General features: G+C 49.0%; 7 protein-coding genes across 7 annotated transcripts; 3 read left to right on the top strand and 4 right to left on the bottom strand.

Moving 5' to 3' along the window:
• Positions 1 to 336: 336 nt before the first annotated feature.
• On the bottom strand, positions 337 to 3,057 carry P175DRAFT_0507816 (MFS transporter; the record flags this gene model as incomplete). Its single annotated transcript, XM_040898295.1, has 4 exons — positions 337 to 1,541; positions 1,601 to 1,855; positions 1,917 to 2,247; positions 3,034 to 3,057. 4 exons carry the CDS (start codon positions 3,055 to 3,057, stop codon positions 337 to 339), a joined length of 1,815 nt encoding a protein of 604 aa, XP_040754463.1.
• A 508-nt stretch (positions 3,058 to 3,565) lies between these two features.
• Positions 3,566 to 4,562, bottom strand: hhtA (histone H3). Its single transcript, XM_040892464.1, has 4 exons — positions 4,479 to 4,562; positions 4,202 to 4,412; positions 4,014 to 4,121; positions 3,566 to 3,944 (listed from the first exon to the last, which is right to left on the bottom strand). The coding sequence occupies exons 2-4, from the start codon at positions 4,224 to 4,226 to the stop codon at positions 3,667 to 3,669; spliced, it is 411 nt and encodes a 136-aa protein (XP_040754464.1). The 5' UTR covers positions 4,227 to 4,412; positions 4,479 to 4,562; the 3' UTR covers positions 3,566 to 3,666.
• A 434-nt stretch (positions 4,563 to 4,996) lies between these two features.
• On the top strand, positions 4,997 to 5,854 carry P175DRAFT_0499633 (histone H4). The gene is made up of 3 exons (XM_040896776.1): positions 4,997 to 5,061; positions 5,147 to 5,422; positions 5,485 to 5,854. The coding sequence occupies exons 1-3, from the start codon at positions 5,052 to 5,054 to the stop codon at positions 5,508 to 5,510; spliced, it is 312 nt and encodes a 103-aa protein (XP_040754465.1). The 5' UTR covers positions 4,997 to 5,051; the 3' UTR covers positions 5,511 to 5,854.
• Positions 5,855 to 6,932: 1,078 nt separating this feature from the next.
• Positions 6,933 to 9,236, top strand: P175DRAFT_0499634 (MDR family MFS transporter). Its single transcript, XM_040896777.1, has 5 exons — positions 6,933 to 7,252; positions 7,331 to 7,368; positions 7,449 to 7,790; positions 7,856 to 8,285; positions 8,364 to 9,236. Exons 1-5 carry the CDS (start codon positions 6,995 to 6,997, stop codon positions 9,012 to 9,014), a joined length of 1,719 nt encoding a protein of 572 aa, XP_040754466.1. The 5' UTR covers positions 6,933 to 6,994; the 3' UTR covers positions 9,015 to 9,236.
• An 836-nt stretch (positions 9,237 to 10,072) lies between these two features.
• Positions 10,073 to 12,757, bottom strand: P175DRAFT_0499635 (stress-regulated transcription factor RPN4). The gene is made up of 2 exons (XM_040896778.1): positions 11,721 to 12,757; positions 10,073 to 11,654 (listed from the first exon to the last, which is right to left on the bottom strand). The coding sequence occupies exons 1-2, from the start codon at positions 12,559 to 12,561 to the stop codon at positions 10,468 to 10,470; spliced, it is 2,028 nt and encodes a 675-aa protein (XP_040754467.1). The 5' UTR covers positions 12,562 to 12,757; the 3' UTR covers positions 10,073 to 10,467.
• A 3,680-nt stretch (positions 12,758 to 16,437) lies between these two features.
• P175DRAFT_0156812 (uncharacterized protein) lies at positions 16,438 to 17,081 on the top strand. Its single transcript, XM_040892465.1, has one exon. The coding sequence runs from the start codon at positions 16,578 to 16,580 to the stop codon at positions 16,932 to 16,934; it is 357 nt and encodes a 118-aa protein (XP_040754468.1). The 5' UTR covers positions 16,438 to 16,577; the 3' UTR covers positions 16,935 to 17,081.
• P175DRAFT_0499637 (pentafunctional protein ARO1) lies at positions 16,867 to 22,388 on the bottom strand. Its single transcript, XM_040896779.1, has 4 exons — positions 22,311 to 22,388; positions 17,268 to 22,121; positions 17,164 to 17,208; positions 16,867 to 17,103 (listed from the first exon to the last, which is right to left on the bottom strand). The coding sequence occupies exons 2-4, from the start codon at positions 21,939 to 21,941 to the stop codon at positions 17,065 to 17,067; spliced, it is 4,758 nt and encodes a 1,585-aa protein (XP_040754469.1). The 5' UTR covers positions 21,942 to 22,121; positions 22,311 to 22,388; the 3' UTR covers positions 16,867 to 17,064.
• Positions 22,389 to 22,520: the final 132 nt, after the last annotated feature.

Below are 22,520 nucleotides of genomic sequence, written 5' to 3' on the forward strand. Positions count from 1 at the left end.
TCCACATACTTATACAATTCGAACAAAACTCTAGTAAAATATCTTTCTTATTATTTGGAGATCGTGCCTTCTCCAAGTCCAATCAACTCTTTCGTCTATCATCCAGGGTATATCAACACTCAACAAATGCAATGCGAAATGCGACAACAGGCTCAATGCAAATCAAATCAACTTTTCCCTCCGTCGATCGTCTCTCGCGTCACACAAGTTCAAAAAAAAAAAAAAAAATGGTATCAGAGAAGATGTAAATAGATACTAAAAATTATGTACCGGGATATTGTAACAAATTTGGGGGTGGGGGAAGCAAAAGAAAAAAGAAAAGAAGGGGGAAGTTGATTATTTGAACGACTCGCGGGTGTTGACGCGGTCGATGTCATAGGGGTTGGCCTCGTACAGCGATCGGTGAGAAGCGACAGTGCGGATAGATGCCTTGCTGCGGATCTGGTGCATAGCAGGAAGTTCATCCACGTTCGACTCGGCTTCGGAGCTCTCTCCGTCGTCCTCATTGGCGGGAGCTACGGCTTCGGTGCGGTCGAACTTTTCGGGTTCTCCCTCCACGGCTTGCTCCTCCTCCTCTGCCTCAACCTTTTGAATCATCTGCTGCATCATCTTGCGCATGAAAGCATCCGACTGGGCGGCGTACTTGCAACGAAGACGGATAGCCGAGCCGTACTTGTAGAACAGGAAGGGGAAGGGGACACACGCGAGCGCAAGGAAGGCGGGGATCGAAGAGGCCCAGTGAATACCCAGGTTTTGGTACATGTAGGTGGTGAACAACGGGAACACGGCACCAAAGATGGATCGCAGAACAGAGTTGGCGGCCAGAACCGAAGCAGCAAAGATCGTGTAGGTATCGATCAGGTAGCTCATGATACTCAAGAACACCAGCACCATACCAAACCCAAACGGAGCCCCAGCAGCAATGCTAGCCATCCAGTGGATAGACGGGTAATTGGTCCAAGCAAACCAGAAAAGGCCGACGGGGATCGCGACAGAGGCCAGCATACAAGGAGGGAGACGCGACTCGGGAGGGGCGAAGCCGCCATGCTTCTCCTCCGCGCGCACATATCGTTTGTTGTCCCAAATACTGTATACGACGGCAGCAAGCATACCGACCATGATTCCCAAAAATGGAAGTGAGCCAACGCCCTGATTCCAGTGACGATAACCCTGGAAGACAATTGGGTAAGCGGCGAAGAGCATGTACAAGGTTCCATAAACAATGGCCATGTACAGCGAAAGCAGAAACACGATGGGCTCGCGGAACAGCAGTATCCATGGACGGGAGAGCGAGGTCTTGAACGCTTCCCCGACGCTGACTTTGCCCCGATCGATGTCCAGCTTGCTGTAGTACACCTTGCCGGAGAGTTTGGACAGCTTTTCGGCGCGACGACGAAGAAGAACTGGAGCATAGGTCTCCGGGATCAGGAGGGATCCCGCTATCCAGAGCGCCCCTGAGAAAATCCCCAGGAACCCCATCACCCATCTCCAGCCTGCATTCATGCCCAGGAATCCGCCGATGATTGGGCCGAGGACGGGGCCTAGATAAAAAGAACTTGTCAGTCTTTCCCTGGGGAGGTTCAGAGCGGACGAAACATACCTAGGAACGGAGCAGCGGCGAACAGACTCATGGCAACACCTCTTTCCTTGGCAGGGAACATATCGGCAATGACACCACCGGCGTTGGTGAGAGGCGAAGAACCGAAAGCGCCAGCGAAAAATCGAAGGATAATCAGAGTCCACGCGTTTTGGGCTCCTGCAGTTCCGCAGTTGAAAGCTGCAAGCGCCATGTAGGTGAAGAAGTAAACGATTTGACGGCCGAACATTTCACTCAAGGGGGCCCAGAGCAGGGGACCTGGTCGGTCCTGGTTAGTTGCGAAGACGACTCGAATGACGAGAGGAGATGCGACACATACCCACTGCAAACCCGGCCACGAACAGCGACACCCCCAGAGTGACCACCTCAGTGCCAATATGGAATTGTCTTTCGATCTCGGCCACACCGCCAGTATATGCAGATGAGACCAGTGCAACCGCCAGGGTCGAAATCGCAGCCATCATGGTGATGAACCACTTTACGAAGGGACTGAACAACATGGGATTGCGAGGATCTTCGGGGATCCAGGTGATGGCGTAAGGGTCTTCTTCTGTGCCAGACCCCGGATATGGGAAATCGATGACCTCCTGTGTCACGATCCCTTGCTCGGCCACGAGGCGCCAGTAGGGGATATGTCGACTGGCGGGGGCCTCAACCTTGGAGGCCCCAGTAGGGCTACCCTGGCCATCCACCATGGCAAGAGTTGACGAAGAGTAGGAAAGAAAGAGGAAGATCAGCGATAGTTATCGAGATGAGAGGGTTGTAAGTTGTAACTGTAACTGTAAAGAAGATCAAAGATCGTGGGTATCCGGATGCGGTAAGATCGAATAAGGACTATAAGAGTCGTAGGAACGAATGAAGTAGGATAAAGGAGAGGAAGAAGAGGGAAGGGGAAATAATCATAAAAATAGAAAAATACAGATAACTACATCCAAAGTCCAGACCTTTCCCACCTAGATATATATTCAGCGTCGAGACATGTAAAGCAAGAAATTTCTTCATTACTGGGACTTCATAAATTGTCGAGATTAGTCTGAGCCATGATTTGGGCACCGATCGAAGCATTACTTCTACTATGCACGAATCCCCACCATTAATCTGGAATTGCGGATCCATAGACGACGCCACTGACTCGTGGATGCAAAGTCTGCAAGTAGAGAACTAGAGATAGAACGGAGTTAGGATCTACTAATCCGGTCACATTATGAGTACATGTAAGATTGTTTATCAATCTCTATCTATGCTTATGCACTAATGTGACTCGGTAGACTTCATCCCCGAGTCCGAAACCCATATCGGCCCTATAATATATATTATTATATATATATAATATAATATACTTGTGTTCCAGGTGGGCCAACAGCGGAGGGTTTCCTGGAGGCTTGTTCTGTGTCGGCAACTCCGTAGCCTAATACTATTATGTCGTTACTCCGTACTTGAGTGTGGCTCGATAGGGTCATGGCGTCACTCTTGATTCCTTTATTAAGTTGCATTTTGCTAACTAGTTACTAACTACCCAGGAGGTAGTCATCCATCCACAGAAGGCTATATGATTATAGGGTTTTTCTTTTTAATTGCTTTTGGATAGGGTCTGGTCATTAGTGTATTGCTGAAAATGATGAATGACCTAGTATCATGCACTTCGTAGAACAAATCCATTGTGACCTCGTCCATATCCATCTGCGACCGTACTGCAGCTCCATCAGCCCAATGCGGCCAGATTCCGGCACGGACACGTCTACTCTGCAGTTAAACTGAACGGGGTAACTGGATTGATTGTCATAGATACTGGAATTGCGTCTATGCCACCGGATGTCATCGGCTGCGACGCCATCGGGAGGTAAAAGAAACTTCCTTTTAATGTACATATTCAAGTGCACCCATGATCAATCCGTCCAGCCGCTGGATGGGCAGCCTACTATTTATCGAGCTAAAAGAAAACAACGAAAACCCATTGCCGAACCCATTGATATTCGAAAAACCGTCATGTATCGCCAGTCATGAAAAAGACAAAAAAAAAAAAGAACCCCATTATCGCCTTCCCATAAGACCAAACCAGAAAAAAGAATCTAAGAACGCTCACCACGGAGACGGCGGGCGAGCTGGATATCCTTGGACTGGATGGTGACACGCTTGGCGTGGATGGCGCACAGGTTGGTGTCCTCAAAGAGAGAGACGAGGTAGGCCTCAACGGACTCCTGGAGAGCACCGATGGCAGAGGACTGGAAGCGGAGATCGGACTTGAAATCCTGGGCGATTTCACGGACCAGACGCTGGAAGGGGAGCTTGCGGATCAGAAGCTCAGTGGACTTCTGGTAACGACGGATCTCACGGAGAGCGACGGTACCTTGGACAGGTTAGTACGATGTGTCATGTATCATCAGAACATGATGTTGGGGGTTTTTTTTTAACATACCAGGCTTATAACGGTGAGGCTTCTTGACACCTCCGGTGGAGGGGGCGGCCTTACGGGCGGCCTTGGAGGCGAGCTGCTTACGGGGGGCCTTGCCACCAGTGGACTTACCTATAGCGGGACAGTCAGTAAGTTGTTGCAGGACGACTAGGTGGGCCACCGAGAGAAAGGGTAGCCAGGTGAAGACTTACGGGCTGTCTGCTTGGTTCTAGCCATTTTAGGTGATGAGATTTGATAGAATTAGTCGACTTTTGGATGGAAAAGGGATGGCGTTGATGAAAATGTCGATGGATAAGATGGTTGTCGACAGAAACGATAGATGGATGAAAGAAGGATGGAGGGGGCGGGTGGGGGAAGGTATTTGTAGTAAGCGAGAAGGTGGGTGGTGATCTGGTGGTTTGCCTGCAAAGTTGCGTGGTCTTAGCGCCGATTGCTTTGATCAGAAAAAGTGGTCGGAAAGCAGCACACCATAAGCCGTGATTTTGCGGCCAAGTTTTTGGTAGGAAAATCAAAAGACAAGGGGTGCCGGTGGCTAGGCTGCCTCAGGTGTCGCGCTGCACTAAGCGAGACTCCTGCGTGGTTCAGCCAATAGTCTTTCAGGATCACGGATCTACTGCGCATTCCAATTCCCCCTGCCACATCCTGATCCCAACCTCAGCAATGGTATGTGCTTTGATCAATGATGTCTTACTGGTCTCTCCTATGCTCAGGAATTCACTTTAACCTTGCTGAACATTGATCTGCGTAATTTTGTGCTGTCGCGCTGGGATCAATCTCCGGGCAGCGGAATCAGCTGCTTCGCGGTCACGTTACTTAGTCCGGTCACCCGCCCCCGAGGATCACCAACGCTGATTGGTGGATCACTCCCTTAGTGTGTGATTCCCATTCTCTCCCCACCTCCTCATCTTCGCTATACAAATATCTCTCGTCCCGTGGAAGCCTATATGCTTTCCTAATCCCATCAATTCCATCTTCGTCCATTTGACGTTAATTTCTCCACTTCACCAACCTTAAAAAACTTATCTCTAATCTTCAATCAACATGTCTGGACGTAAGTGACATTCCTTGGGCGCCTGTTTATGCTTCTTTCATCGCGTCGAATAGCTTTCAACTGACGCGTTTCTTTTCTTCAACAGGCGGCAAAGGTGGCAAGGGTCTTGGAAAGGGTGGCGCTAAGCGTCACCGCAAGATTCTTCGTGACAACATTCAGGGTATCACTAAGCCCGCTATCCGTCGTCTCGCTCGTCGTGGTGGTGTCAAGCGTATCTCTGCCATGATCTACGAGGAGACCCGTGGTGTCCTCAAGACCTTCCTCGAGGGTGTCATCCGTGATGCCGTCACCTACACTGAACACGCTAAGCGCAAGACCGTCACCTCCCTCGACGTTGTCTACGCCCTGAAGCGTCAAGGACGTGAGTACTCCTATTTTCTATCTCTTGGCTTGGACTTTTTTTTTTTCTAATAATCCAATCAGGTACCCTCTACGGTTTCGGTGGTTAAGCGTTTTGTTTCTGCATTGTTTTCCTTTCCACCATCCTGCGCGGTCGGCGCGTCAGTTGTCCTTCCGCAGCAGTGACGCGACGGTTTGCTTTTTCGGGTTGGTTCACGGTATGACTGGGACGTTGGGGTGTTCTTGATCTTTTATTACAAGTGTCATGGGTCTGGGTTTGCTTTAACGTACTTTTTATTTACTATTACACGTCCACTACTGGTCTGCTAGTGTTCGTACTTTGATTTTCTGTATCATAGCAGCCTTCATGCTTTCGGCTGGTGCCATAGGCAGATAGGATCGTGCAACATAATATGCCGCGGTCGATATGAATACAAACAGAAAAAAAATTTTACTTACTGTCCTTTGTATATTTTATCGTATGGTGTTGTATTTTGTGTGTGCTGCTGCATGTTCTTGGTTACGTTGTGTGGGTTGGTTCTATACGTAGCCTGGCTTTTCATCCAGTTGATCATGAGGTATTCATATACTCCCTCGGTATTCTTCTGTCTGTCTATCATAGATCTCGACACGGCAATGGTCTTACTCGTGTAGATCACCCCCTGGCGATTCTGCTTTGGACTTGTTTTCGATGTATTATTGCGTTTGACTATATCGGGTCGTATTGTTTAAGCCTACTGCATTCTATAGACATTGTATAGGCGTAATGTTATATCTGTGTACGTGGGTGTGTGTGTTGAGTCAACTATATCAGACGAAATATATATCAATGGACGACATACATATATAACCCAAACTACTTTGGTGGAATTTGACACGGAAACCGTGCAAAATCGATATCAAACGATAGAACACCAAGAACTAATTAAAATACACACCACCTCCGATCCAAAACACGCGATATGTAGATTTGTAGGTCGTATTAGATATCAACGCCTGTTGAAGTCGAAGGGAGCAAGTGGTGCCAAGACACCCAGAATAGGAAACTCACGGGAGCTGTGCAACCCCCCCGCCAAGACCCCCAATTGGGAAGACACGTGACTACAAAGATCAAACAAGATCGCAGGGAGCACAAATACTACTACCCAGTACTCTGGAGACAAAGACAGACCGGCTACGGAGTAAGTATGGACTATGTTACATGTTAAAACACCTCGGAGTATCCATAACTAACTGTGGAATAGAGATATATCGACTAGTCTAACGGAATGCCGGAAAGCCTAAGTCCGAGCTGGATTCCTTGCGTCGGATCTGGATCGAAATCAATCCCGCTGGCTATTTCGAAAATTAGCTCCCTTTTTTGGCGCTGTTCCGTTCCGTTTAGACACTTTAGCCAAATACCCACCCAATCCAGGGGCTGTGTTTAAGCATTTTATTTCATTTATTTTTTTCTGGGCGAGACAAAATATCAGACCAGGTCCTTTTCTCAGGATACAAAAAGACACGGGGGGTTTTTTTTTTTTTTTTTTTTTTTTTTTTTTCCCTTGTCACTCTTTTCAGCTGGCATTGCATGGAATGCACAAATAAAATCACAATGAGCAAGGAAGGTAGTTTGAAGGAAACCTCCTCAGCGGAGACGCGTGTTTCGCAGACACAGATCACCTCCGAGAAACAGGTGGAGCCATTCGAGTCCTCGAATCTGGACTCGACAGTCTCTGCTAAACTTGAAGAAAAAGATGTGACGGAGGCTACCCCGGAAGAGATAGAGGACGAAGAGACGGAGTATCCAGCCAAATGGAGACTTGCCCTGATCACCATTGCGTTATGTCTATCGGTCTTCTGCATGGCCTTGGTATGAATGCCAGCTTCACGTTGAAGAAACAACAATAAAAATCGGTTCCTATACTCAGGTTGCTAATGGGGTTGACAGGATAATACAATTATTGCTACTGCAATCCCTCGAATCACGTACTTAACCCCCCCCCCCCCCCCCTCTTCTGTGCTTGGCTGCTGCAATTTGGCCACAAATTTGCTTACAAAGTGCATAGGGATCAATTTCACGCCCTGGATGATGTGGGTTGGTATGGAGCTGCTTACCTGCTCACGACCAGTTCGTTGCAACTCATCTTTGGAAAGCTATACTCTTTCTATTCGATCAAGTGGATCTATCTGACGGCGCTCTTCATCTTCGAGCTTGGCTCCTTCGTCTGTGGTATCACCCCCAACTCGACTGGACTGATCCTGGGCCGAGCAGTGGCTGGAATCGGATCTGCTGGCATCTTTTCTGGGGCCGTCTTGATTGTCAGTCGGACGGTGCCACTGGCACAGCGCCCTGCCTATATGGGTCTGTTAGGAGCCATGTATGGTATTGCTTCGGTGGCAGGACCTTTGTAAGTTCGAATTCATCGAGGGTCACAAGCATGGAATTGTATTAATATGATTTTGGTGTGTACAGGATGGGAGGTGCGTTTACCGATCACGTCACATGGCGCTGGTGTTTCTACATCAACCTGCCTTTTGGGTTGGTAACGGCAATCTTCATCGTTTTCTTCTTCACCCCCCCAGGGAAACAGAACAAGCTTAATATATCGCTTCTGGAGCAACTGCGCCAGATGGATCTCGAAGGCACCGCTCTCTTCATCCCCGGGGTGGTTTGTCTCCTGCTCGCTCTGCAATGGGGAGGTACAACATACCCCTGGAGGAGTGGGCGGATTATTGCGCTGTTTATCGTCTTTGGGATCTTGATCATCGGCTTCATCTGGGTCCAGATCTGGAAGCAGGAACGAGCCACAGTTCCTCCCCGGGTGTTCAAAAACCGCAACGTCTGGGGTAGCGCGATATTCGGTGCTTTCTTGGGATCGGCCTTCTTCGTGATGGTTTACTACGTAAGTTTTCCTCCCCCCCCAACTATTGCCCGACTCGTCCGGCCCCGGATGGCACTCATATGGATTCTTTTCGTTTAGATCCCTATCTGGTTCCAAGCGATCAAGGCCGCGTCGGCAGTCAAGTCCGGAATCATGAACCTCCCCATGATTCTCTCTCTCGTCATTATGTCCATGATCGCCGGAGGAGTCGTTACCATGGTCGGCTACTACACGCCCTTCATGCTGGTCTCATCGGTTCTCATGAGTATTGGCGCTGGCATGATCTCCACATTCAAGGTCGACAGTGGCTCTTCGGTGTGGATTGGATACCAGATTCTCTTCGGCTTTGGCGTCGGCAGCGGCATGCAGCAGACGATGGTTGCGGTTCAGGCGTCGCTTCCCGCGGCCGACATCCCCATTGGCACTGCGATCATGATGTTTAGCCAAACGTTGGGCGGGGCCCTGTTTATCGCCGTTGCGCAGAATATCTTCCAGAATCAACTGGTGTCTCAGATTGTCGCGAGTCACGTCCAGGGCCTCGACCCCCAGACTATTATCGACACCGGCGCCACCCAGATCCAAACGCTGATCGCGAAGCAGTACCTGCCTGTCGTGTTGGAGGCTTACAATGCTGCGTTGACACATACATATTACGTGGCGGTTGCCATGGCGTCCCTGTCTATTTTCGGTGCTCTTTGCGTGGAGTGGAGGTCAGTTAAGGGCAAGAAGATTGAGATGGCCGTTGCTTAAAGCTTCACTCTCTTCCCCCCCCCTCTACTCTGGATTAGAAAGAAACAGGGTTCCTTCTTTTTTCTCCTCTGTATTCCTTTGAATTTACAATATCACCTCTCTCTCCTCGTACATAATACCAATATTCATTCATTGCCAACATCCAGAGCAGCATCCACGAGAGAAGGAACCATAATTAGAATATATAGAGATAATCCTAATGCAAAAGAATCAACGCCGATATCCCTGATCTACACTATCTCCTCGTGAACCTTAACCTTCCTTACCTCTATCGGTGTCCTGCATTGTCGTCTTCCTCAGCGACAGAAATGAAAAGACACATACATACATACATATATACATACATTTCTCCTGCAGATCCTCCGCCAAACAGCAAAAGCACCACTAGTACGGAGTACTCGGCATAGGGAGGATATGTCCTTTCCTCTCTCCTCTTATCCGAATGGTCGTACCTTTCTTTTACTTGGATATTTGATCTATCTACATGTATGTATGTATGTTCTTGAGATATTGTTATCGAGTATATACTTAAAAAAATGAAATCATAGTATCATATAACACCTTCCTATTTTATACATCATATTATACAGCTAGTTGTATGTTGACAATTTTGCACCATCAACCCAATAGCCCAGGCCATCCAATGCAATCACAAACACCTAAATAAAACATGCCAGGCATTATAACATCACTCATACCAGATAATCGAATATAGTACAGCATGACAGCAAATTCGTCACGCAGCATGCTCATAAAACAACCTCCCACCCATGTATACGCACGCAATAGGCAATAAAAATATAGACACAATTTGCTGCTTCTGATGCAATCACAAGAACAAAACAAAACAAAACAAAACAAAAAAACAAAGAAATCTAAGACCCACCAGGGAAGTCTCCGAACACAAAAATAACAAGGCTGGCTGGCTGGCTTGCTCAATCAATACAGGAGGATAAGTTTAAAAAAAAAAAAAAAAAAAGGTAATCGAAACAAAATGCGTCATGATGTCTAAGGAGGAGACAGAGAAAAAAAAAAAAAAAAAAAAAAAAAAAAAAAAAGAGAGGATGACCAGCATGAGATGAGTAAGGCTTTCAAGCGGGAGGACGTCAGTCCGTGATAGTGATGACGTCACGCTGCACTTTTGGACCGGGTGGCTAGCAGAACAACCCTCCTAAAAGGGAAGTCTCTGCGACGATCCAGACCCTGGGAAGCGAGTCCTTTCCTGTTTGGGACAGCAGATGACGTCAAAGGCTGTTCTCGTCCTCTTGGGTCATGAACGACGTATCGATGGAGAAGAATGGGCGACACCAGAACGAAGGAGATTCGAAAACAAACCTGTCTGTCTCATTCGCCGCTCCGAAATTGGGCCGTCCTATCCCTAAACCCAAGGGTAGGAACGGTATGGGAAGGGGACCACTCGCCACCCCTTTCAAGTCCACTTCGGAGTGATCATCTAGTCCCTGCCTCTGCGCCTTTGCTTGCCAGGCCAGTCAATTTCCGGGTGCACGACACGCATGTGGCGGGTTAATGCATCATTGCGGGAGAAAGTCTTCTCCTCAGTGCAAAGATGGCACCTAACCTTTTGCTTCCGAGCGTTATGGATCGTGTCCTCGTGGCGTGTCAGATCGTAAGGGCGGGAGAAAATTGAATTGCAGGGCTTCCCAGTGGAAGGATTGATCCGCTCGCACTTGTGGGGTCCTGCTTGAGAGTTGCGTGATGAGCCATCCCGCCCCACCAGGTGCCCCCGAGGGGTGGTTTGACGGTGAGCTTCGCGTTTGTGCTTCTGTAGCTTAGCGGGTGTCCCAAAGCGGAGCGTGCAACCATGATAGGTGCAGGTGTAGGTGCCGGTGTCGGCGGAGGTGTTCTGGGGTCGGGTGATTTCCGGGTGGATCTTGGACTGTGAGGGTGGAGACGTCATTTCGGTGGAAGGGAGGACCTCACTTCCAGTCGACTCAAACGGCGGCAGCGATGCGGGGAATTCTGGGGGTTGCTGGAGAAGGGGGTGGTTCTGGTGCTGCTGTAGCTGTTGGCGGTCCTGTTGGGATTGGTGGAACGTAAACGCCTGAGATGCACTAGCCTGGGGGAAATGCGTGCGGAAGGACTCCATCGAGGGGAAACTCTGAGCGGGCTGGAATGAAGGGGTCTGGCCCAATGCATCCCCCAGGTTGAAATCGGACCGATCCGAAGGGAACAATTGCAGCCCCGCGTCTTCTCCCTCGTTGAACTCCAGGACAGCGTCCTTGGGGGACATCGTCTTGGGCTCCGTCTGGGGTTGTCGCAGGCCCATCCCGGCTTGACTGGGCACGCTAGTCGCGGGGGGCTGTTGCTGAATCGTAGAGTGGTCGAATTCCGCTGCCAAGGGAGAGTTCTGCCGGAATGGCGAATGATCCCGTTGCATTGCGCCAGCGGGGGACTGAGAGCGAGCAGAGAGATGGCCTTGGCTGGCAGCTTGTAGTCGATCCGCAAAGACATTGCGATAGGAGGGAGTGAGCAAGTTCTGCTGATGCGCAGGCTGCTTGGGGGCTTGGGGTGTTTGCATCATGTTTGGATTGTAAAGTTCGTCTTGGTAGACGTCAGAAATAGTTCGACTGAGCTTAGGAACTCCCAATGGAAGGTTGTTTCCGTTGGCGTAGTTGTACTCTGGAAGCGAAGCGAGATGTAAGTAATCATCCATCCAGGGGTCAACTACGGGGAATCGGTTCTCACCATGGACAATTGCCTTTGTAGCTTCGTCGAGATCCTCCAAGTTGTTCTGGGGAGTCACCGGGGAGCTGTGGCTCACGCTGGAAACAGAGGGTGCTAGCGAGTAATCACCTGGTTGCTGGGGGTTCTGTTCCTGGGCAATGCGTCCAGACTGGCTACCATCGTCGTACTGCTGGTACTGAGGCGCGAGGAAGGAGTTTTGCACCGGGGTTTGTACTGGCGTAGGTAGCGGCTTCGCCAGAGCGCTGCTACCGTGGATAGACCGGTGAAATGAGGATCCTGAGGATCTTCCTGATGAGGAACTGGAGGTCTGCAGATGTGAAGAGCGCGAGAGGTTGTTCGGAAGGTGAGCAGGGCTCAATAGCTGCAAATTGCTTTCCCACCCGTGGTTGTTTGGAACGGAGTGCTGGGCCAACATTGGAGAGCTGCCAAAGACGAACGGCTGCTGCGGGTGGTACTGAGGAAGGAAGGACTGCTCAGCAGATGGCGAAGCGGAGGGCTGAATGTGAAAGGACGGGTTGTAGGAAGAGGCAGGCGTCATCGAAGGGGCCTCGAAGCTAGAGTCGTAGTATTCCGCAGCGACTGGGGTAGTCGCAGGGAAGTGGGAGATGGAAGACGCGGGCGACGAGGTGGGCGACGACGGAGCCGAAGACGGTGGGGAGACGAACTGGTAGTCCTGGTGATACTGGAAGGGCGACTGCAGGCGTGGCTGCTCCTGGTCGAAGTAGGGGAAGAAGTGGTCGTCTTGTATACACACGGACTCGGGATAGTTGATAAAGGGGACTGAGGTCGGTTCAGCGGTGATGGCAGCTTTACGTACTGACGGATATTGCCGCATGAACATAGTGCAAAGGGAATCAGAAGTTGGACGTCAGTGGAGATGACGCCGACTGTGAGACGAAAAAAAAAAAGGTAACAGAATTTGCCACTTGAAGGGTGGGGGGGAGGTGGGAGGTCGCCGTTTAAATAATAGGTTGGCACAGACGGCCACCGAACTCCGGGGGAGGGGACCAAGATCCGAGGAATTTGGCGAGCAGGTGTGTATGTCGTCGACGAGAGGCGAGATTCTCTGGTCCGGGAGTGGAAGGGAGGTATAGGATTGGAGCGATGACAAGTGGAAGAATCTGGAAAAGTCTGGTAGATAGTCGCGTCACGAACCCAATTTTTTCCTTCGAGAGCTAAAGTTTGGTGAATCTTTGGTCAGTTTTTGACTCATCCCAAGTAACGACAAACTTTGTCATCCTGACAAGAGGGCAGGAAGGAGGAGAGGAGGATATGGTATGGTGGTGGTGTCATAGAAGTTGGAGCACCAGAATGCGGGAAGCTAACTTACTAGTTAGTGGGAATCCTAAACGATAGGGGAGTTGTATTGGTAGGAAAGAAAGGTGTTGAGTGAAAGTCAAGTTATGAAAGAGGAAGTTCTGAAGAGGAAGAAGAGGTTTAGATATATTAGTTGTAGGATAGGAGGAGGAGGAGGAGGAGGAGGAAGATTGGGGTAGGGGGGAAGTCAATAGGAATTATTATATTCGATGACCTCACGATCTGTCTGTTAATAATAATAATAATAAGAATAATAATAATAATACGGGACCACCGGCCGATAATCAAGCGAGGTAATATTACGACATTACGTGGACGATACCGGTAATTTTGGGATCCGTTCTTTTTTTAAAAGTCTTCCCTCGATTTGGGTTGATTAGTCTAAGCCACATGAATTTCTTTCAAGTTTCTACGCATGTATCCTGCATCCGAATCGACGACATTTCCGATTTCCTCCGATTATTCTAGGGTTCATTAAAGGAGATTCAAATCAGTTTATAGTATAAGATACTTGGTAGTGGGAAATCCAGATGGGCTGGGTTCTGAGACACTCCCGAGATAGTAGGTAGGTACCTACATCCATACTATGAGTAGAGCAGCTGCTCTAAGGCTACCAATGAGATGCCCAACCAGGATGCTAAGCCACCGTTCTCAAAGCCTGAAGGAAAATCAAAGTTGATCTCGTGTTTCGGGTACCATTTGAGAAACCCTTACAGGTGACATATCTAAGGAGACGCGGGAACGAAGATCATTGTTGGGTTTTTGTCTCCACCCGACAGTCCGGAATGCTCAGGGCACAGCCACACCAGCTAGTGACACGTATCTGTGGCTAGTGCATTAGTTTTCTCCCCCTTCAAGAATTCAAGTAGGGTCCCCCTAACGCGCCGGACATCACCGTCCTTCGATCATTATTGGGCTACCAGGATGATTCTGCACAATAGCGATGGGTAAGCGCCAACCTAGTTCTTTCCCACGTTTTCCGGTGCAAGATCTGCCAGACCTAAAGAATGCGATCGGAAGGAGTTACCACCTGACACTAGTTCCTAATACCGATTCCCTGTACATACGGCTCTGGTTCCGAGAATATGTTCGCTGAACATGCGATGACTCGACTCAACATACAATGCAACGGATTTCCAAGCAACTGAATAACATATTCCGGTTCCATGTCAGCTGATACCCCATAGTCCAGGCCAGTGATCCGAATTGGAAAAAAAGCCGATGATTTCCGTGGGAATCGAGCAGACAGGACAGACTAGTCGTACCACTAGCTCTGGAGATTAGACTGCTGGGGATGGCACATGATCCTTCCGGGCTGGGGAGTTGCAAGACGTGATCAATTTTGCAGTCAGACAATACCTCCTCGTACTACGAAGTAGTTCGAGTTGTTGAATGTAGATTTCCGGGGTTGGTGCCAGTGCTCGAGTTCTCTACAACTGAGACAATGTCTTGCATTTCTAGGAGAATCAAGAATCAAGAATCGAGACTACCTGGTACTTGTGGATCAACAACTTCCCCAGACAGACCAGCAGTATGAAGTGCCGGCCCACAAAATGGCCTAATGCCATGGCCTGGGATTCGGAAGAAGACAGCTGAAACCGGTGGCAAGGTAGCTAGCTAGATCTCTCCTGAGCTATACATACATACAGAGTAATACTACGTGTACAAGATCAAGATCAAGATCCAAGAGTCTACGTCCTTAGTTGCCTAACTCTCTTCTCCTATCATCGAGTTATACCCTGGTGGTGTATATACTTGTACCAACCTGGAAGCTTACTGGCATACTTGCTTGGTAGCTGGTAGCATGAATAGAACAAAGGAACCCCTGACCACAGCTCCCCGAAAAAATCAATTTTTTTTTTTTTTAAAAAAAAGTACGCCCCGTGCTCTATGGTCATTCAATTCGATCAATCTTGAGAAATGTAGGCGAGTAAGGGAGTTTGGATCTTGCGGGGGTGGACATTTCGCATCTACTCCGGTTAGGGGAAAAGGAGTTATTGCGGACGGTACTTACCTTACTCCCGGGATCCGGGCAGCGGATGTACATACTACATACTACATACTACATACTACATACAATATCTCTAACATGAACAATCGATTGGATTCTATTTGTTGTTTCCTAGGTAGGTATATACTACTCCAGGTGAACTTTTTCTTTTTCAGCAGAGGCAAAGAAGGGAATGCCAGGTTGTTTTTTATCAGCTTGTATGACTATATCTAGGCGAATCCACCAGAGTGGCCACATGGCAGATACTACCTCAGTCTAAATAAAGGGGAAGAAAATTTTTCATTGGCAGGGAAGGATTCGTGAGAGTCCTACCGACCTAGGTAGGAGACAAAATTTTTTTTTACAAGGCTAAGTGTCAGAACTTAACTTTAATGGCTGCTGCATAATTGGTAGATGGTCGGGCACAGCCACCATTTTTGGTGAAGGGAACTGGGAATCCCGATTCTCGGATGGAATGGTCCGTGGAGATGGGGATGTCCGTGAGTGACATTGTGGATACACTTCTACTAGTCCCTAGGTAAGTATGTTCCATTACTATGTATATTCTTAGAATCGATCTAGGTAGACTGTCCTCCGAAATTTATACGAGAAATTTCCAGAAATCTATCTGATGAATGAATAACCTCACTACCTACATAATCATTACTAAATCAACAGCAAGTCAATCGTAGAAAGGCCTTTACAGAATACAGAATACAGAATACAGAATACAGAATACAGAATACCGTATGATACCAGATCATGATACGTGGACAAAGCCTTTTTTTTCTCTCTAGTGTCTTGGCATCGGCGCCGCCGCAGACTTGGATTTTTCTAGTGTGTTTCTCGAAGCCTTCTAATTTTGGGCTCGTCATCGTTCATTAGATGTCAGTGCAGAAGAAATTTTCTCTCAACCTTGTAAATCTTGCATTCCTGGATAAATTACCAATCCTGATAAAGCATCATCGGCCCGGTAGATCAGTGTTTGGAAACGAACAAGATTTATATAATTCTTCCCAAGTACCTAGATTACCAGGATAAACTACAGCTGAACCTCTTCCTACTAACTAAAGGTATATATATCCACATGACTCTAGTCACCTACCTAGTTACTCCGGAGTTCTTCCTCGCTTCTGGCCAGAGACAGAAAAAAAGACAGGGCTAGAATCTTCCTAGGGTACCCTTTTGTTTTTTTTTTTTCTAAATCGACCCATCCAGAACCTCTGCATCCACGATCTTTTAATCTCAATCTATAACTAGATACCTGCATGTCTAGACTACGTCTGATTGTAAACTGCTATTTAGTTTGCGACGGAAGTCTAGAACCTCTCTCTGGTTGTGGTTTTTCCCCGGGCCCCCACGGTCCAGAACACATCCATCCATCCATCCATCCATAGGTGCTTTAGGGTAGTTATACCCTGCTTTGCTTGTTTTCTGTAGTTAGTTACCTACTCCTTTTAGTCTTTATCGATTGCCGTTTTTTTCTGCGTTGTTTATCTATCACTATCACTATCACTATTACTTTACTACTTTTCTACTGCAATCATGATATGATGTTCTTTCTATTACCTATTTTTACTTTCCTCTACCTGGATCCTTGTAATCGACTCGATCAGTTTATCAGGGCTGATGACTCTTGTCTTTCGATATCGGAGTTGCTATTTATAGTAAGAGATACTGTAGATAGAGTGATAACAGATAAGATAACCAACTTATTTGTTGCAACTGTGTATACTATGATTTATTCCTACCTCTTCCTGTTTATTAGTTCTTTCCTTGAAATTTGTACGGACATGGTTACTGTCAATCTTTCTCTGGAACCTTGTAGAGAAGGAAAGGGGACTCATAAAGTATGTAACAGGTTTGCTCTTTTGCGTATAGTACAGCGTTTCAAAGTATACTACTAGTATATATAACATTCGCTACTGCTAAGGCATGATGATGATGATGATAATGACATGAATACCGAAATGGAGTTGAATTGGTAGAATGCTAAACTCAATATCAAGATCAGCGCTTTTGGTGGATCAAATCTGATTATGACGAAGACGGACTAGGTGTGCCGAGGACAGCGGCCTACATGGTATCAAACGTTAGCATATACATCTCCCGTGCAATAACTCGTAAAAAACATACCCGTGCGCTTTCATAGAGCGGCGAAATTCCGGTCCAGTATTTGAACTAAAAAAAATCACCCCAAGTTAAATCGTTTCTGCGCTGGCTGTGGAATCTGAACTAACCTGGTACCACCCCTGTCCCACAAGAACCTCAAGGCCTGGAATGGTGTTCCATCCGGAATCAGACGCTAGTTGCATCAGCGCCGTCACCGCGGGCTTGTAGGCCATCTCCAGAAGCACCCTGGGGGACCCCTCAACGGTTTTGATCGTCTCTGCATCCGCTTCCTGGGCCCGCTCGAACATATGACAGAGAGTTTCGCGCATGCTGGAGTCGATGGGCTGGTCGGCCGGAATTGTACCAATGGCGACGTGCGGGATCGTGTCAAGTTTCTCGTTACCCTCGATAATCCGGATGTTGTAGCTGCTGGGGAAGGTCGAGACCATGTTCTGGAGCTTCGCGGGGGATCGTCCCACAATGTAGATCGGGGAGTATCCCATGTTGTGGAGGGCGTAAATAGCCGCCCGGGCGGTTCCTCCGCCGCCAACGACGAGGGCACTCTCGCCTCCGTTGGAACCGTACACGCCAGCGTTACGAAGAGAGAGGATCATTCCTAACCAATCGGTGTTACGACCAATCAGACGTGTTGGCTTACCTTCGCCACCGGACACGGGGATAATTGTGTTCACAGCACCGATGATTTCAGCTTCAGCAGCGACTTCGTCCAACAATGGCATGATGTCCAGCTTCAGGGGGATTGTTACTGACGCTCCTCCAAAACCCGGAGAGCGAATAAACTCCTTTACATCCTGTGCATTGGCGGTCTCGAGGCGGACGTACTCATGGGGAAGACCGACTTGCGAGAAGAGGGTGTTGTGGAGAGCAGGAGAGCGGGAAGCTGAGACAGGACTGCCAAAGATAGCAAACTTCTTAGACTTGATCTCGCCCATGAGAGATAGACCCTTGCGAATCTCAGTTGCAGAGAGCTGGCCAGGGGCAGCCTTGAATGGCAGGCTGGGATGAGAGACAGGTGTCATGAAGCCGTTCAGAATGCGGCTAAGCTGTCCGGTATCGCCCATATTGATCGCGATCAGAGGAACATCGTGAGCTTCGGCAGCCCAGGTTTTGAATTTTCTCAGAGCTGCATTATCATCCAGACTGCTGGCGACTCCCACGAGCTTGATCACATCGCCGTACTCTAGCGCCTTGTTGTAGAATTTCATCCAGGACATATTAGCCCATGAGAGCTCACCCTTGGGGTCGTGGTGCGACGCAATAATCTTAGAATATCCCTTCATCTCCGTTACTGCTCGTAGCATCTCGTCCGGGAAGGCGATTTCGAGATCAACAAATTCGACACCAGACCTGACTGCAAGACGGTACAGCTCCATGGCTGCCTCATGGGCATCATCAGGGAAGCGACCACCTTGTCCCTTTGTACGGATGGTGAAAATAAGCGGAAGAGAAATGCGGCTACGGAGGAAAGACAATTGTTCCACGACATAATCGACGGATGGAAGGTCACTCTCCGAGTTGGGCTCCTTGAGAAGATCCACCCGCAGCTCCACAGCGTCGGATCCTACGCATGCTTCTTCTAAAATATTGCCAGCATCTCGTAGGTCTGGCAATGTCAAGGACACGAAGAAGGAGTGCGCCTTCTTCTTGATAGTGGCCAGGCTATCTGACTGTCCGGTGACGACCTGGAGGAATTGGTCGAAGTCCTCAGACGCCCGGGCTAGTCCCGAGTTTGAAGTCTGGCTGTAGTACTGGATATTGCTGCATTCTTGGAACCAAGGCTTACGTCGTAGCCACACACCCATCATGTCTTCGACATAGGCAGGGCGGGTTTTGTCGATAGAAAGGAATTCCATGACATCTTTGAGGTTACGCATGAGGAGTAGGACATTTCCCTTAGTCTTGTGATAGTCAATGAGCAGCTTCCGGGCTTCGGGCATTTCAACGACACCACCACCACAGGCGAAAACGTAGCCCTTGGAACGTTCCTTCAATGTACGTTGTAGGATCGCTAGTTCTGCGTCTCTGAAGCCTTGCCAGCCGCGGGTCTTGATGATATCAGGAATAGTCATGCCTTCGGAAGTCTCAAGCTCGGTATCCAGGTCGATGAATGGCCGGTTGAGCGACTTGGACACCCAGCTTCCGGCAGTGGTCTTTCCAGCACCGCGCATGCCAATGATGAAGATCGAAGCATTTGCCTTGTCAGTGTGGCTGTGAGTGGCAGTGTCCTCCTCTTTGAGCTCTCTACCGTCAAGCTTCACGCTGAACATCTGCCGCAGAGTATCCCACCAACCAGGCCATGTTTTCCCAACACATTCCTTTTCGAGGATAAGGGTTGGTTGGGGAGTCACAAGGGATAGAACACTGAAACTAAATGCAACACGATGATCATCGTAGCAGAAAACTCCACCAGCAGGTTGGCGTAGAGTGGTGCGGTCGATTCCATCGATCTCAAGGCCATCATCGTGTTCACGACAAACGACCCCGAATTTCGCAAGTTCATCTTTCATAGCTTTGATCCGGTTACACTCCTTTACACGCTGATTGGCGATTCCATAAATACGGGTAGTGTGATTTCCATCTTTCCCGCGGGCGATAGCAGCAAGTACAGACGCACCAAGGAAGGCGTCTGTCATGGGCTCCATATCCACGTTAGGGAGCGGGCGCAAGATACCATCGGAGGGTCCGGTAACCGTGGTTGAGGTTTCAGTTTGCTCAACAGTGCAGCCCATAGGTTGCAGGACCTCGACAGCGAAACGGGCATCGCCTTGGAGAGAGGCAGATCCAATGTTGGGGACCGTGCAGGTGGTACCAGTAACCGCGGCAATCGCAAGTGGGTAAGTGGCGGAGCTAGCATCACTCTCAACGACATATTCTGCAGGGTTGACATAGCGACCTTGGGGAATATGGTAGGTATGCTCTTCGGTGGTGGATTTTTGCACATCAATACCAAAAGAGCGCATCATCGCGGTAGTCATGTCGATATATGGTTGGGAGATGGGCTTTCCACCAACTAGTTTCAAGGTCACAGGCTCCTTGGCGTAGGGAGCACACATGAGCAGCGAGGAAACGTACTGAGACGATACTTTAGCGGCGAGGTTAATATTTCCCCCAGCAAAGCCGCCAGAGGCAGCGATTTTGAGAGGAAGACTACCAGTCCTTTCCATGTATTCGACGGACGCACCGTTGGCTCTCAAAGCATCCACCAGGTCACCGATTGGACGTTGCTTCATACGGTTGTTACCTGTGAGAACACTTGAGTCTGTGTTGCTGGGATTGGCCAAAGTTGCGACTGTGGTAAGGAATCTGGAGGCTGTTCCGGCATTGCCAAGGTACAGAGGAGAGGGATGTGCTTGCAGGTTTCCGCCCTTGCCATTTACGACTAAGACTTCGCCCTCTTCTTCCCATGAGAAGGTAGCTGCGCCTAGTCTTTCCAGGGCATTCAGCATGACCTCAGTGTCATCTGAGTGCAACAAATTCTTGACTCGGCAGGTTCCCGAACCGAGCGCAGCCAGAACCAAGGCACGGTTAGAGATACTCTTTGATCCGGGGGGAGCACAGACAACGTTCAAGGACTGCGCGACGCCTGGGTGTACCTCGATGCTGGGCGCAAGGACAACGCTGATGTCCTCGTTGGCGACCACACTAGCACGTGGCTCGTAAGTGCGACCGATGGCAGAGAGCAGGACCACCTTTTTCTTTGGGCCGTCATTCTTCTTATCCAAGGCCATATTGAATAGCAGCTGGTCGACTGAGCAGTGCTTGCCAGCGGTAAGTTTGCGAATCCGGGCATCCTTCAATGATGTGGGTAAGCCATACGCGGTAAGACACTTCACAATGCGAGAGACAGCAACACCCTTCAGAATACCAAGGTGTCGGGCCAATTCAGCTTCCTTCACCATACCAATTGCAACGCATTCTCCATGAAGAATTTGAGGAGTGAGAATGGCTTCAATGGCGTGACCAATGGAGTGGCCCCAGTTCAGCAAGTTGCGGAGACCACCCTCGCGCTCATCTGCAGAAACAACAAATGCCTTGTGGCGCGCAGACGCCAGAATTCTGGCCTTCAGAATTTCCTCAATTCCTTTAAATCTGTGTTGACCTGGTTTGAGATCACGGCGAACAGCCTCTAGGATGGTCTCTGCGTGGTCTTCCAGGGCAGTAAATTCCTCCTCGCTGGAGATGGCGGCAGTCTTGATAACCTCCGCCATACCGTTAATGAACTCCCGAACGGGTAGAGTCTCGAGAAACTCCAAATCAATGTAAATCCTTGTTGGTTGCCAGATTGCTCCAATCAAGTTCTTCCCCAATGGGGTGTCAATCGCGGTTTTACCGCCGATTGAAGAGTCGACCATAGCGAGCAGGGTGGTGGGGACCTGCACAAAGCGAACGCCGCGCATATAAGTCGCAGCAACGAAACCTGTCAGATCACCAATCACTCCACCACCGAGGGCGATGACCACTGTATCCCGACCACATGGAGGGCTCTGACTCAACATCCAGTCTTCAATGTCGGCTTTTGTCTGTCGGGACTTGGAGACTTCTCCTGGAGGAACGTTGTAGACGAGGAGGCGCGGGGAAGGGGAAACGGAGGCGGCGGCATCTTCGAAAGCCTTCTCGAAGCCAGGGGTATAGATGGATCCGATATTTGTATCGGTAATAAGAACGTAGGTGGTGGAGGGACAACCGCTGATCAGGTCCTGGGCGACATAGTTCCGCCAGAGGCCGAAATCAGCGATTATACTCTCATGACCCAGAATACTGATCTTGGTCGGTTCAGCCATCGTCAAGAATAGAGGGCGAACACGAGAGGACAGAGAGAGGCAATAGGTGGTATAAGATGGGGGAGGAAGCCGGTGTGTCTTTAGTTCATGCTGTGAGGCAATTGCGACGAAGCTTCCCCAAGACACCTCCCAATCGCTCGGATGCGACAATGATTCGAGCAAACACGAGACTGGGGTCGTCTAGAGAAAAGAAAAAAAGACAAGTCAGTGCCAAAACCGCGTTCGAAGGCCGCAGAATAGGGTGTATTCCAGGGGTGGGGTTGACTCCATTTATCCGCAGGGGGAATGGAATATTGAAGCAATGGGAAGGAAGTTCTGCGATACCGGAGGGGAATCAATAGAGCTTGAAGCTTTGGAATAAATACTAACCTTCAAAGGATGAGATCAAGTTGAGGATGATGAATTCCAATTGTGAGGAGAGAGAGAGAGAGAAAGAGAAGAGGTGAGCAGTGGGGGTGAGGAAAAGATGGGACTAATTCGGTGAAGAACATGGATTGACTCATTCCAGTCCGTTTCTGGGGGTGTTATTTTTTTTCCTCGCTGCAGCTCCGATGTCGCCTTTTAGTGGGTTGAATTACA

The sequence above is a fragment of the Aspergillus ochraceoroseus genome, assembly GCF_002846915.1.
Source record: "Aspergillus ochraceoroseus IBT 24754 chromosome Unknown P175scaffold_2, whole genome shotgun sequence".
NCBI lineage: Eukaryota > Fungi > Ascomycota > Eurotiomycetes > Eurotiales > Aspergillaceae > Aspergillus > Aspergillus ochraceoroseus.

Bases quoted from the DNA above. Each gene is read 5' to 3' on its own strand.
- P175DRAFT_0499637 (XM_040896779.1), bottom strand. From the start codon at position 21,941: ATGGCTGAACCGACCAAGATCAGTATTCTGGGTCATGAGAGTATAATC. The intron at 17,209-17,267 runs GTTAGTTCAGAT...GATTTTTTTTAG, and splicing joins TGGGACAGGGGTGGTACCAG to TTCAAATACTGGACCGGAAT. The intron at 17,104-17,163 runs GTATGTTTTTTA...GATACCATGTAG, and splicing joins CGCTCTATGAAAGCGCACGG to GCCGCTGTCCTCGGCACACC.
- P175DRAFT_0156812 (XM_040892465.1), top strand. From the start codon at position 16,578: ATGATGTTCTTTCTATTACCTATTTTTACTTTCCTCTACCTGGATCCT.
- hhtA (XM_040892464.1), bottom strand. From the start codon at position 4,226: ATGGCTAGAACCAAGCAGACAGCCC. The intron at 4,122-4,201 runs GTAAGTCTTCAC...GTCCCGCTATAG, and splicing joins TAGAACCAAGCAGACAGCCC to GTAAGTCCACTGGTGGCAAG. The intron at 3,945-4,013 runs GTATGTTAAAAA...AACCTGTCCAAG, and splicing joins GCCTCACCGTTATAAGCCTG to GTACCGTCGCTCTCCGTGAG.
- P175DRAFT_0499635 (XM_040896778.1), bottom strand. From the start codon at position 12,561: ATGTTCATGCGGCAATATCCGTCAGTACGTAAAGCTGCCATCACCGCT. The intron at 11,655-11,720 runs GTGAGAACCGAT...CTTCGCTTCCAG, and splicing joins TACAAAGGCAATTGTCCATG to AGTACAACTACGCCAACGGA.
- P175DRAFT_0499634 (XM_040896777.1), top strand. From the start codon at position 6,995: ATGAGCAAGGAAGGTAGTTTGAAGGAAACCTCCTCAGCGGAGACGCGT. The intron at 7,369-7,448 runs GTACTTAACCCC...CAAAGTGCATAG, and splicing joins ACTGCAATCCCTCGAATCAC to GGATCAATTTCACGCCCTGG. The intron at 8,286-8,363 runs GTAAGTTTTCCT...CTTTTCGTTTAG, and splicing joins TCTTCGTGATGGTTTACTAC to ATCCCTATCTGGTTCCAAGC.
- P175DRAFT_0499633 (XM_040896776.1), top strand. The intron at 5,423-5,484 runs GTGAGTACTCCT...TAATCCAATCAG, and splicing joins CGCCCTGAAGCGTCAAGGAC to GTACCCTCTACGGTTTCGGT.